At 37.6% G+C, this 13,292-nt stretch overlaps 1 protein-coding gene and 1 long non-coding RNA gene across 2 annotated transcripts; both read right to left on the bottom strand.

Moving 5' to 3' along the window:
* Positions 1-216: 216 nt before the first annotated feature.
* LOC116182498 lies at positions 217-1,268 on the bottom strand. Its single transcript, XR_004147536.1, has 3 exons — positions 946-1,268; positions 728-891; positions 217-370 (listed from the first exon to the last, which is right to left on the bottom strand). It is a non-coding gene; the product is annotated as an uncharacterized LOC116182498 (long non-coding RNA).
* Positions 1,269-7,940: 6,672 nt separating this feature from the next.
* On the bottom strand, positions 7,941-11,962 carry LOC116182497 (DNA transposase THAP9). Its single transcript, XM_031503030.1, has 3 exons — positions 11,623-11,962; positions 11,424-11,507; positions 7,941-10,243 (listed from the first exon to the last, which is right to left on the bottom strand). The coding sequence occupies exons 1-3, from the start codon at positions 11,885-11,887 to the stop codon at positions 7,941-7,943; spliced, it is 2,652 nt and encodes an 883-aa protein (XP_031358890.1). The 5' UTR covers positions 11,888-11,962.
* Positions 11,963-13,292: the final 1,330 nt, after the last annotated feature.

The following is a 13,292-nucleotide window of genomic DNA, read 5'->3' as shown; positions in this document are numbered from 1 at the left end:
CGAATGATCTTGAACCAATATAGATACCTACATACATTGAATGTCCACATTTGGTACTAGTTTTGTCCAAGTTTGGGCCATATGTCATCAGATTGGATGTCCTTCTTCCGTCCATATTGGACGTCATATGTGGGTCCATTGATGGACGTCATATTTACGTCCACCGACATTGATATATTTGTCACAATCTCGTATGAAATGATAAAACCTTTATAATTATTTTAAAGTAATTTATTTCTAATCCAGTTTACATTTTAATCAATGCACAAGTGACGTTTTTCTCTTACTGCGGCATTTGGATGTCCCCAACTAAGTATATGTATTTTTCTGTCTCTTTAAATTAAAACGGAGTTCAGATTCACTTGCGGACCTAAAAAAGATACATTAAAATAGTGAAATCCAACTTGTGATTCAATCTCTTTGTCTTGGAAGTTATTTAAAACAGCGTCACCACATTCCAACCTTATCAAAATACCAACTTACGATAAACACTTAAAATATGTTAATATCGGTACCAACCTAAGCTACTGAATGTGAAGCTTTTTTTATTCAATAAAATGAGGCACCATCGCACCATGTCAAATGTATCATTTGTTTAATTTATGAAATCAAAGAAATTATGGTTTCGTCTAGCATTGTTTTAAAGGCGAGGAAAGAATGGACCAAATATGGACGTACATGTGACCTCCCTAAATGGACGACCATAAGATGTCCCATACATACGTACATAGGATGTCATTTTGGTTTCGCTGGAATGTTTTAAGGTGCGGTATCTCTTGGTATTTGGGCTTAAATTCCTGCCACAGTGGTTAGGGCTCAAAATGTACCCCCTGTTGTTTCGGCAGCCTTTCGTACTCACTAGCCAACTCCATTAGAACGGCCCTGCCCTCTCTGGACAAAAGTCTTTACATATTAAAGATTTAATTAAAAATTTTATTTTCTTACACCTTCACGTCGGTGGTTTCAGTTGATTTGAAATTTCGAGGACGGGAGACCGAAATGTCAATGCCGCACCCGAAGAGAAAGCGCAATTTCAAACGTTAGTTCTACACGCGAATACGACCCGAATGTACACATATTGTTCTGTTGCGGAAGCGATGTCCTAATTGTTTACGATGTACGCGAAGAGTTTGTTGCTGTTAATTTTTCTTAAAATGATGAACTGCTACGACCCGAGCGATCCTGAGGTAACGTCGGTGATACCTCCGAAGGGGACATTTGAGGCGTTCTATCCGAGAGGCGAAGAAACCGGCCCGTCGCGCGCGTCGCATTCGCATGGCAGCTTTTACAAGCACCGAAATCCGGCGCTGGTGGATGCGAAAAATGCGGCCGCTTACGGATTCCGTTTTGATGGCGGAAGAAGATTTAATTATTAATGAACCAGTAACAATTGAGAACTTCCGGAATAAAGCCATTGATTTATTATTGTATTTTTATTTTACTGCCGCTGACCAGTGGCGTAACTAGGTATTTTTCGAAGCGGTGCCGGATCAGGTTTTGGCGCCTAATCAGTTACCATTGCGCTCTAATTAATAAAACACGGTACATTTTTGAGAGAAACTTTACACGAAATTTTAACAGCACTGCCACCCTTTCGAATTTACACACAAATTTTGCATACTTAAATTTTAGAAAGATGCTTTGAATAACGAAATCTTTCACTGAATGAAGAATAGAAATACATTTATTTATAGTGTTTCCAATTCTCGCGTCAAATTTAACTATGGCATGGGGCACAAGTCGTAGAAATGATTGCGTGCAAATGCTGGTCACACTAATACAGACTATTGTATGGATCACAAATAAAGTAGTATTATTATTTTAAATCTGCAGCCTTTTCCTACCGCTGTAACTTTGTACTACAAGGGCCATCCAGAAAGTAACAGACGTTTTGAAATAAAAAATTAAGAAAGTTTAATAAACAACTTTTATTATATACATTTGGAAGCTACACTCTTAGGCTATTTTTCAACACAGTCGCCATTCATATTGAGGCACTTAAGATAGCGTGGTACAAGTACAAGTGTTTTGATTCAAACTGTGTATACATCCGCCGTTTGTGGGGGCGTCGGAAGCGGGTACCGACAAAGGGAATGTGGTAGCTCTCGACAAGATCTTACTAACGGTGGAGTCAAAACTTTAAACGCGAATTCCGGGCGAACGGGATGTCGGAGGTGGATACCGACAAAGGGAATATGGGGCCCCCGACAAAATCTTATTGATTGTGGTTAATAAAAGTACTGATCTGCCACACAAAATGCGCTGAAATCCCTTACATCTCACACAAAGACTTTGATAATTTTTTTACTTTTTAACAATGTTCGATTCATCCTAAAGGAGCGTAAATTTAGTTTTAATTATATTTCAGTGCACCCTGTAGTCGACTTTAGCAAAGTATTAGAATTTAACTGCCGTTCTTGTCTTTTATGACTGGCCTATACGGTACACCACGTACTGCCCATCCCGACTTAGTGCCCTCGGTGCTTCAGGCGCGCCCTCTCCCATTCAGAGCGCGGTGCCGCGGCACCTTTGGCACCTACCTAGTTACGCCACTGCCGCTGACTATAAACTTCCATCTTAAAAATGTGAACGGTATGTACCGGAGGCGCGAAGTACTAAAGAAATTTCCCCGGGACCCTTCTCTCCGGGGTCCACTTTAACCCCAGATCCGCCCGTGCCCAAGGCTGCCTCGATACTTCCATTCGTCCCAATCCTTTAGCCCTACGTAAGCCTTCTGAGCCTCTGCCTCCACAGCTAAGTGTCAAGGCTCTAGTTCGAGAAGTGCCTTCATGGCCCCAGTGACTCCCAGACAGGCGAGACTCTGAACTTTTCCTAGCTGCTTCCTATGCACCATACAGTATTATATTGGCCTTACCACTACAGGGTAAAGCTAATATACCACTCGAGGGTTCAAGCCCCATGTACAAACAAAAGCCCTTCTACATGCCCATAGACATGCAGTGGCCTTTTTGCTTATTCGCTCGTCCGCAAATTCCTGTGTATACGATCTGTCCTCGTTCAGAGTCTAGCACCAGGCACCACAGCAGTGGAAACAACACCCCACCCGGCACCCCGCGGACATCTTCTTTAAGTAACCGATGAGCTCATCTCCGTCGTCCTGATTGAGGATATGCATCTGCTCCCGTTAGGAGCAGATTTTACCCTCTCAGACGGTCGCTAAATGAATGCGAATTTTTTCGGTGGTAGGAAATAGGAGTTTTAACGTTTTGACCAGCATGAGAATTTGACACCTTTCTTGCGTGGGGGTTAAACGAATTTTTTTGTACGTTAGTGGAAGATTTCACCCCCTCAGATGGTCGCTAAATGAATGCCAATTTTTTTGGGTGGTAGGAAATATGAGTTTTAACGTTTTAACCAGCAGGAGGATTTGAAACCTTTCTTGTGTGAGGGTTAAATGAATTTTTTTGTAAGTTAGAGGTGGATTACACCCCCTCGGACGGTCGCTAAATAAATGCCAATTTTTTCGGTGGTAGAAAATATGAGTCTAAACGTTTTGACCAGCATGAGAATTTGAAACCTTTCTTGCGTGAGGGTTAAACGAATTTTTCTGTACGTTAGGGGCGGATTCCGCCCCCTCGGACGGTCGCTAAATGAATGCCAATTTTTTCGGTGGTAGAAAATATGAGTCTAAACGTTTTGACCAGCATGAGAATTTGAAACCTTTCTTGCGTGAGGGTTAAACGAATTTTTCTGTACGTTAGGGGCGGATTCCGCCCCCTCGGACGGTCGCTAAATGAATGCCAATTTTTTCGGTGGTAGAAAATATGAGTCTAAACGTTTTAACAGCAGGGATTTGAAAGCTTTCTTGTGTGAGGTTAAATGATTTTTGTTATAGTTAGAGGTGGATACACCCTCGGACGGTCGCTGAATAATGCCAATTTTTCGGTGGTAAAATATATGAGTTAAACGTTTGGACAGCATGAGAATTTGAAATCTTTCTTGCGTGAGGGTTAAAACGAATTTTTACTGTACGTATAGGGGCGGATTCGCCTCCCTCGACGGTCGCTAAATGAATGCCAATTTTTTCGGTGGTAGGAAATATGAGTCTAAACGATTTGACCAGCATGAGGATTTGAAACCTTTCTTGCGTGGGGGTTAAACGAATTTTTTTGTACGTTAGTGGAAGATTTCACCCCCTCAGATGGTCGGTAAATGAATGCCAATTTTTTTGGGTGGTAGGAAATATGAGTTTTAACGTTTTAACCAGCAGGAGGATTTGAAACCTTTCTTGTGTGAGGGTTAAATGAATTTTTTTGTAAGTTAGAGGTGGATTACACCCCCTCGGACGGTCGCTAAATAAATGCCAATTTTTTCGGTGGTAGAAAATATGAGTCTAAACGTTTTGACCAGCATGAGAATTTGAAACCTTTCTTGCGTGAGGGTTAAACGAATTTTTCTGTACGTTAGGGGCGGATTCCGCCCCCTCGGACGGTCGCTAAATGAATGCCAATTTTTTCGGTGGTAGAAAATATGAGTCTAAACGTTTTGACCAGCATGAGAATTTGAAACCTTTCTTGCGTGAGGGTTAAACGAATTTTTCTGTACGTTAGGGGCGGATTCCGCCCCCTCGGACGGTCGCTAAATGAATGCCAATTTTTTCGGTGGTAGAAAATATGAGTCTAAACGTTTTGACCAGCATGAGAATTTGAAACCTTTCTTGCGTGAGGGTTAAACGAATTTTTCTGTACGTTAGGGGCGGATTCCGCCCCCTCGGACGGTCGCTAAATGAATGCCAATTTTTTCGGTGGTAGAAAATATGAGTCTAAACGTTTTGACCAGCATGAGAATTTGAAACCTTTCTTGCGTGAGGGTTAAACGAATTTTTCTGTACGTTAGGGGCGGATTCCGCCCCCTCGGACGGTCGCTAAATGAATGCCAATTTTTTCGGTGGTAGAAAATATGAGTCTAAACGTTTTGACCAGCATGAGAATTTGAAACCTTTCTTGCGTGAGGGTTAAACGAATTTTTTTTGTAAGTCTTAGAGGTGGATTCATCCCCTCTGGACGGTGCTAAATAAATGCAATTTTCGGTGGTAGAAAATATGAGTCTAAACGTTTTGACAGCATGAGAATTTGAAACTTCTTGCGTGAGGGGTTAAACGAATTTTCTTGTACGTTAGGGCGGATTGCCGCCCCTCGACGGTCGCTAAATGAATGCAATGTTTCGTGTAGAAATATTGAAAGTCTAAAACGATTTACAGCATGAGGATTTGAACATTCTTCGTGGGGTTTTAACGAATTTTTTGGTACGTTTAGTGGAAGATTTCACCCTCAGATGGTCGGTAAATGAATGCCCAATTTTTTTGGTGGTAGGAATATGGTTTAACGTTTAACAGCAGGAGGATTTTGAACTTTTCTTGTGTGAGATTAATGAATTTTTTTGGTAAGTTAGAGGTGATTACAAGCCCCCTCGGACGGTCGCTATAACATTTTTCGGTGGAAAATATGAGTCTAAACGTTTTGACCAGCATGAAATTTGAAACTTTCTTGCGTGAGGGTTAAACGAATTTTTTTCTGTACGTTAGGGGCGGATTCAAGCCCCTCGACGGGTCGCTAATGAATGCCAAATTTTTTCGGTGGAGGAAATTGAGTCTAAAACGATTTGACAGCATGAGGATTTGAATACTTTCTTGCGTGAGGGTTAAACGAATTTTTCTGTACGTTAGGGGCGGATTCCGCCCCCTCGGACGGTCGCTAAATGAATGCCAATTTTTTCGGTGGTAGAAAATATGAGTCTAAACGTTTTGACCAGCATGAGAATTTGAAACCTTTCTTGCGTGAGGGTTAAACGAATTTTTCTGTACGTTAGGGGCGGATTCCGCCCCCTCGGACGGTCGCTAAATGAATGCCAATTTTTTCGGTGGTAGAAAATATGAGTCTAAACGTTTTGACCAGCATGAGAATTTGAAACCTTTCTTGCGTGAGGGTTAAACGAATTTTTCTGTACGTTAGGGGCGGATTCCGCCCCCTCGGACGGTCGCTAAATGAATGCCAATTTTTTCGGTGGTAGGAAATATGAGTCTAAACGATTTGACCAGCATGAGGATTTGAAACCTTTCTTGCGTGGGGGTTAAACGAATTTTTTTGTACGTTAGTGGAAGATTTCACCCCCTCAGACGGTCGCTAATTGAATGCCATTTTTTTTGGGTGGTAGAAAATATGAGTATTAACGTTTTGACCACCATGAGGATTTGAAACCTTTTTTGTGTGGGGGTGACGTGCAAACGCACCCTTAAAAAGCTAGCTAGATTTGTGTATGGTTCAATACAGTAACGGAATTAGCTTTGTAGTGTACCTAATCGATGAATTCGAGCAGATAAAACGGTTGTATGACGGGCAAAATCTGCTCGAATTTACATTACGTGCACACAGCCGTTCGTTACATAATCGATAAATGCAATAGAAAATCTCTAACAATTAATAAATATGGACAATGGGTCCACAAGCGGAATACTCGCTACAATCAATACATGCAACAATACAACAAGGGCGTAACGATACACAAAGAATATATAGGCTGTTGAATTACCAACGCATATACGGTCATCAACAACCAAAGCAGATTTTATACAAATAATGTTACCATCTTTATACTGCTTAAAAAAGGGAGAACGAATTTCGGCAACTCGACGTAGGTAACACTACGGTCCGAGATTATGGATGGAAATCCACCACCCTTGCTTCAGTAGATCAAGCTACTAGTTTGTCGAATACTCAAGTGTTAACGATACTGTTTCGGTACAGATAAGATATCCGGAGAAAGGAACTAAAATGCGGAATCAAACATATGTACCTACGATTAACCTTGCTTACTCCTACGACTGGGTTTCCATATAAGTACAAGATGTGATATAAAGTAACTTAGAAATAATGAAAAATATGTTTAGCTAGATTAAGGCATTGAATAAAAAATTAAGAAGAAGCCTAACTAAATGGAAAGAAGTGGATCTGTTGGTAACATACGCGGGGTTTGGGCAGTAGATCCCTCCACGGATCCGATACTTGCCGAAGAATATCCCCACTTTTTAAAATAAAATAATTCATTCAGTTGTAGATGGTGCGTGATAGAGCGTTGTTGCTACATTATGAGCTTATCGTCTATTTTAAGATATTGTCTCGTTTTATTTAGCCAACCTTGATAGTTGATAATAAGGTGTTCATTACGCGTCAGCACCACTCGCATTAATGGTATCATGTTGCTGAGCCCGTAAATTCCAGCGTAAATGTTATTCTGTTTAATGGCCTTCTCAAACTTATTATTTGAAGAATTTAGGGTACCACATGCGTTAGGTTAGGTTGCGGTAACCCTTTCAAGCAACAATATCAGTTAATCTATTTCGTGGTCGAATTGAATAATGCTATTGTTTTGTTTCGATAGCCTATCATCTACTATTTTATGTAGATCGAGGAATACCCAAAAGTGATGTTTTTCTTCAATACACCACTACAGCTTGTGAAAAATAACCGAAGATTTAAATTTTTTAATAGAAGAAACATTTCACATCATCGATGTTAGTATGTTTAGCTCTCCGCAACGCTATACGGGTTGATACGTTTGTTTTTAAAATGTTGGACAAACACGAATTATACATAAATCAAGCATGCCATAAAAACAAGTAAATATGAAAAAACATTTGTGCTGTTTTTTAAAAACTGTAATAGTACATAGATAGATAGGTCCCACAATTTAACAGCGATATTTCCCCTCCACTTCCGAGATCATAATGTTTGCACTTTAAATAAACCACCCCGTATGTTTTGTTCTTTATTTTATTGCTTCATAGGGAATTAAAAATAAAATCATGTTAACATAAATATAACTTCACTAATTACGAACACAAAAAACTAACAAACCTTAAGAACACCTCTTGGTCCTTCCGTGAACACCAGTATTTATGTTTTCCTACTATGAAAATCTTGTTAATGATTGAGTACAGTTACCTTACGTTTGAATTTTTTTTCATGTTTTAAAACTAGTGACTTGTCCTTGATTTTCCTAAAAATAAGTAATCTTACAAAATAATGAACAAAGGTATTGATATGGTCTTTACATTCCCACTTATTATCGAGTTCGGGATCTATTAACTCTTTTAAACGTTGAACTATTATCTTGCGAATATTTATTTCACTTTTATGCACCTCAAATAGTTCGTTAAACTTTACCAACATTTTCCTAATTATGCTATTAAAAAATTTTGAAGGTCTTTTTAAAAATGAAATGTTTTCAGCACCAAAATCTCTTAATAAAATTTGAATTTCAGTAGAATCTATTAATTCATCTTTCGATTTTACTAGTATACTTTTGCATATCTCGCATTTTAATAATTTTAAAAGCCTGTGAGCAATAAAACCCGCCACATACGTATTATTGCAACTTTCCAAAGAAACTTGCGGTGGACTATCGCAAGCACTTGAAGTGTGTGGATAATTCTGAACATCCCGATTTTCCTTTTCATCTTCTGTTACTTGGCCCATCTGATGTGTGGAAGTGGGAATTCCATCGGGAGATTCAAGTGAAGCGGCTTCCAATTCAATTACTTCTCCAAAGTCTTCTTCGCAGTTGCTAGACGAATTTACTTCCTTTTGCAACCGAATAAAAATATTTAGTTGCATCGATTTTCTAAAATTTTGTACTGTCGGATATGGATTGTATCCCCCGCGATGACGAACAACAGAAAAAAAATTTTCGAGAGGATCTTGATTTAAGAAGCTCGTTACTAAATATTTATAATCTTCAAATCTCAAATCTTCCCACAATAATAAAATTGCGTTAATTGTCATTCCAAACCCATCAATACAATAAATGTTATTTCTTCTCTTACTGCCTTCATATACTCGTATATTTTCAAACATGTCCTTGCCATTCTTTAGATTTTCTATGGCGACGTTATTGTAAGTTGATATAGGTCTTCGATTTGGATTGGGATCGGTTAGGAATTTACTATTAAGTGAATCAAATAAATTATTGACAAATAGGATAAAATGGACAGTGTTTTTCCATGTTGTACTGCCTAATTCGGTTACGGTATGTGTAGTTTGGACACCTATTCCTACAGATCTACTGAATACTTGTACAGCGTACTTAACCCTCATCCGTTCAAAATTATTTGGATTAATATGTGATGGTGTTAGTTTTGGCATAGCCTTAGTCGTTGTACTCTTCAAGTCTTCCTCATAGGCAGCACAAACGTCTTTCCACGTCACTTCTTTATCATTGACAATAAATCGTAATTTAGGATTAATGAAATTGTTCCGTAACGACTTTATTAAATGAGGCGGGTCGAAGCACGTGTAAACTTTTAACCCATTGATGTAAAAGAATGGACTTTCTTTTGTAGCACCTAAACTTAAAAAGGTTCCTCGGTTATTTGAACCTTGGTCACATATTATTATTCGAGGTTTTAGTGATGTCTCGATGATTTTGTTTAAAACTTCTTTAACGATGGTTACAAGGTTTACCGTTTTTACAGTTCCATTTGAGATATAATACGAAAAGGGCAGTTTCCAATTGTAGAATAGCCCTCGTAAGTAAAAAACTAGGGCGCTATCTCCAATTAATGAATTTCGTCCTAAGGAACCTAAATCTTGGTAACCTTCTATTATGTCTAATTGGTTATTGTATTCTAACTTCCTCTTTAATGAAATTTCGTCGAAAAGTACCACACACTGTTTTTCCGACTCGTTCATGCAATTTATTTTTTCCTTTATTTTTGTTAATAGGACTGTGTTAACGCCTGTTGCTAAATTTGTTACTTTCAGCCAAGTCTGTATGGTCTTAATGCTTGGCAAAACAAATTTCAATGTCTCCCTCATAAATTTATAACAAGCAGGTGACTTGTAGTACAACGAGAGCGATAGTTGTTTCTCCATGGTGGACCATGGTGTTTTAAATTTATGGAAACACTGCATCTTGACAAATGTTTGAACATGCGCACATTTTTTGAACAAGATACTCGATAAATTGAGGTATGAATGCGAAGTCTTTGAGGTTTTTGCTTTTAGGCGATTATAAGATTTTATTTTTGTCTTAAGTTTCTTTTTTAGATCCATAATTTTGTAGCTTAGATGTTTAAATTTAGGAGTTATTATTTCACTTCTCGCAGGCATATTAATCACGGTTTCGCTAACCACAGAACTTTGTTCACTGCTCGTGCCGTTATCTGAGATTAATGGATTACACGCCCTTTTCTTGGGAAGATATGTTTGGATAATTGTAGTTGCATCTGTAAATAATGAATAGAATTAAAATTATTATACATTAAACGTTTTTCGTGCATATGTAATCATGGTTTAATAAATCTCATAATTCCCGTCCAATTAAAACTTCAAAAACCAATACTTTCTATAAAAGTAAAAAGGCATGATAATAAGTTTAATTTTGATACGAATTTAATATGAAAGTTACTTATTTCGATAGAAAATTCCAATATAAAATTTAGGATAACTGTTACTGACATAGGCACTTTCTTTTGTTGCATGGGCGCTATACAATATAGATTTTATACCATTGAACAGACATTTTTATAATTCTCTAACACTACTTAACAACACCAAGTATTTTGAATAATATATGTGTTACGGTCAAAGTGATTAATACGGTGATTATTCATAATAATCGGTCAATGTGAATAATTTAGGGAAGGAAAATTTTGGAACAGCCCCCGGTGTGATTTTTTAAAAAATTCAATAGCGTCTTAGTTTCATAAATGAGTAGTTTTCCTTCCCCTAAATAGTTTTTTGACTATGCTTTAGAAACCTGCAGTTTTCAGTCGTTTTTTTAACAACTTCTGGTTAGGCACAAAAATCCACAACGATAAGAATTGAATTAGAAAAGTTTTTTTTTTTCAAAATACTTACTGTAAAATTTAAAGAAAAGAGCTAATTCAAAATGAGATTTCTACAAGCTTTAATTAATTAGTTATAATTGAATTCACACTTTATAAAATCAGAGATTTACTACTTTATTCTGCACAAATGTGATCTCTGATTTCAGCGAGGATTTCAGAAAATAGAAAGCAACCTATTACCCTCGCTATTACCTATATCTACCTACGCTCGGTAGAGTAGATAATAATTTTATTTCTCTGCAAAAAAACTAAATAAAATATGTACACTTTGCCTCTAAATTAACAATGGGAGCGAACTTTTGGAATTTAAAGATTTAGCCGAGGATTTACTATTATTAATCTTTATGCTGCGTTTTTCATATTCATTGCAGTCTCGGTTTTTGTGAATTTTTAGTGAAGTTCCGTTCTACTAAAAAAAGTTATGACCGAAAACGACAAGATGATATTTTTATGTTGTACTTGCAACACGCGAATGTATATTTTCGGAGCGATTTTACTGTGGTAATTTTCAGATCATAATGGTACATACAGTATAAATAAATTATTTTGAACTTACCAAAAGAGGAGGTTGATGCCGCTTCAAGGTCGAGACTTGCGGTTGTTACAAGTTGGGGGTGTTCAGGTGTTTCCTTTTTGGTATCTGTAGGTAATACAAATAATAGATAGATTATAGTAAAAATTATAACTCCTATTTTTACTTTATTGTGTACGTCGTGTAATACTTTTAAGTCAGAATAAGTAGTACCTATACTCACCCTGATATTTTATTGGAACCGCTGTTTTACTTAACATTTTCCTATTTGAACGAATTTGAATGTCTGATTTCACAAAATGTTCTTCACACAAAGCACTATGTTTTAACTCAGTCACATCTTTGCCAACTATGGTAATGTTTCCGCAATTTTTCTGCCACACTGCACAACGCACGGGGTTTTTAAAAGGAAAAGAAAAAAACGTCAAATCTTTCCTATCACCTCTATTATTAGTGCAATTAACATAACCACATTTATTTTTACCCATTTCACTTTCGATAAAACGTTTAAAAACTAGAAATAATAATTAATATGCTGTTAAATTTAAAAACAAACGCAGTAGTTGTTGTTAAGCGAACGCCAAGGTAAAACTGAAAACTCTTTCAGTAGATAGGTACCGGCATAGTGTATTACACTAAGGTACCGGGTAGCTACCTAATACAATATTTGTCCCTTAAAACCAGCTGCACTAATAATTATTTATGGCAGGCATCATAAAACATAAAACACATTTTCCTTTCAAAGATAGACGAAAACGGTATTTGCCGCTAATATGTCTTTGTGGATGCAGGTACCTATATTGTTTAAGTCCGATAAAGTAAAACAGTGCTTTGCTTGAATCATCACGTTCAACCTAGATATTTGTCATTCAAGCTAAGGATTAAATGCTGACTCGTTAAAGGAAACACATGGGGAGATAAGAATTTAAAAGTCTGTGTACAACGACCTGAAAAGCGTGCTACTGTAGAAGTTCAAGTACCGCCTACAAGTTGCCGATCTAAAACGAACAAATTCTGGCTGTAATAAAAAGTGGCACCATCTATACTTCGCTGTAATTTTGTAGGGACATATCACAGTACAGGCGTGAGGCTTCTTCTTAATTTTTTATTCAATGATTATGCTTATCATAATTACCAGCATAGAATGCGATCTAAACTGAATCTCTAACAACTTAGTCTTCAGTCCCTAAACTTGGGCATTAAAACTTAACGCTCAAAATATAGGGAAACCACCACTCAGCATTAGACTTGTTTAAATCTATAAACAGCAATCCAGAGCACCATAAAATAAAATAGACGTTCACGGAAATCCCCGAAGATAAAATAAATAATTAACTGCACTGAACTAGCTCTAACGTATTAACACTACAAGATGTTACACTGACCTCTGGGAAATCTTACCCACTGGAAGTAAATAACGCTGCACGTTGCGGTTTATTTTATCCATTACTTCAAACTTCAACCCACAATCTCCCTCTTTTGTTGTGGAAAAACTTCGCTTGGAAAGCATACTTTTTTGTAGACGGATTTACGCATCGCTGAAGTAGAGACAACCTGTAACCCTCATCATTAGTAAACCCCCTTCATCATTAGCAATCAGAACTTTTCCGCGCCTCGTTATTTCCTTTTTTGTTTTCGGTGCTCCACGCCGAAATCTAATAGATAGCGTTCACTAAAACAATATTTTCCATACCGAAATTAACTAAAAGCTTTTCTCGTTCAGATCCGCTGCTCTAAAAGTGTAAACATAATGCTGACGCAATGGTCTTAACCTAAATCTGATGCTTCCCCAATTTACATACTCTAGGGATTTACCGCTGAAAACCGCACACACACTGTCTAAATTATCCCTGCAGGTACAGACGTGCAGGACTTTTGGTTCGAGAAAGCTCA

The sequence above is a fragment of the Photinus pyralis genome, unplaced genomic scaffold (assembly GCF_008802855.1).
Source record: "Photinus pyralis isolate 1611_PpyrPB1 unplaced genomic scaffold, Ppyr1.3 Ppyr1.4_unclustered_Scaffold5677, whole genome shotgun sequence".
Classification (NCBI taxonomy): domain Eukaryota; kingdom Metazoa; phylum Arthropoda; class Insecta; order Coleoptera; family Lampyridae; genus Photinus; species Photinus pyralis.
This window is presented reverse-complemented; position numbering and strand designations above follow the sequence as displayed.

What these genes read in the sequence shown, in the direction of transcription:
- LOC116182497 (XM_031503030.1), bottom strand. Translation starts at nt 11,887, where the DNA reads ATGGGTAAAAATAAATGTGGTTATGTTAATTGCACTAATAATAGAGGT. An exon ending in GGTTCCAATAAAATATCAGG is followed by an intron (nt 11,508 to 11,622) that starts GTGAGTATAGGT and finishes TATTACCTACAG; the next exon opens with ATACCAAAAAGGAAACACCT. An exon ending in GGCATCAACCTCCTCTTTTG is followed by an intron (nt 10,244 to 11,423) that starts GTAAGTTCAAAA and finishes CATTATTTACAG; the next exon opens with ATGCAACTACAATTATCCAA.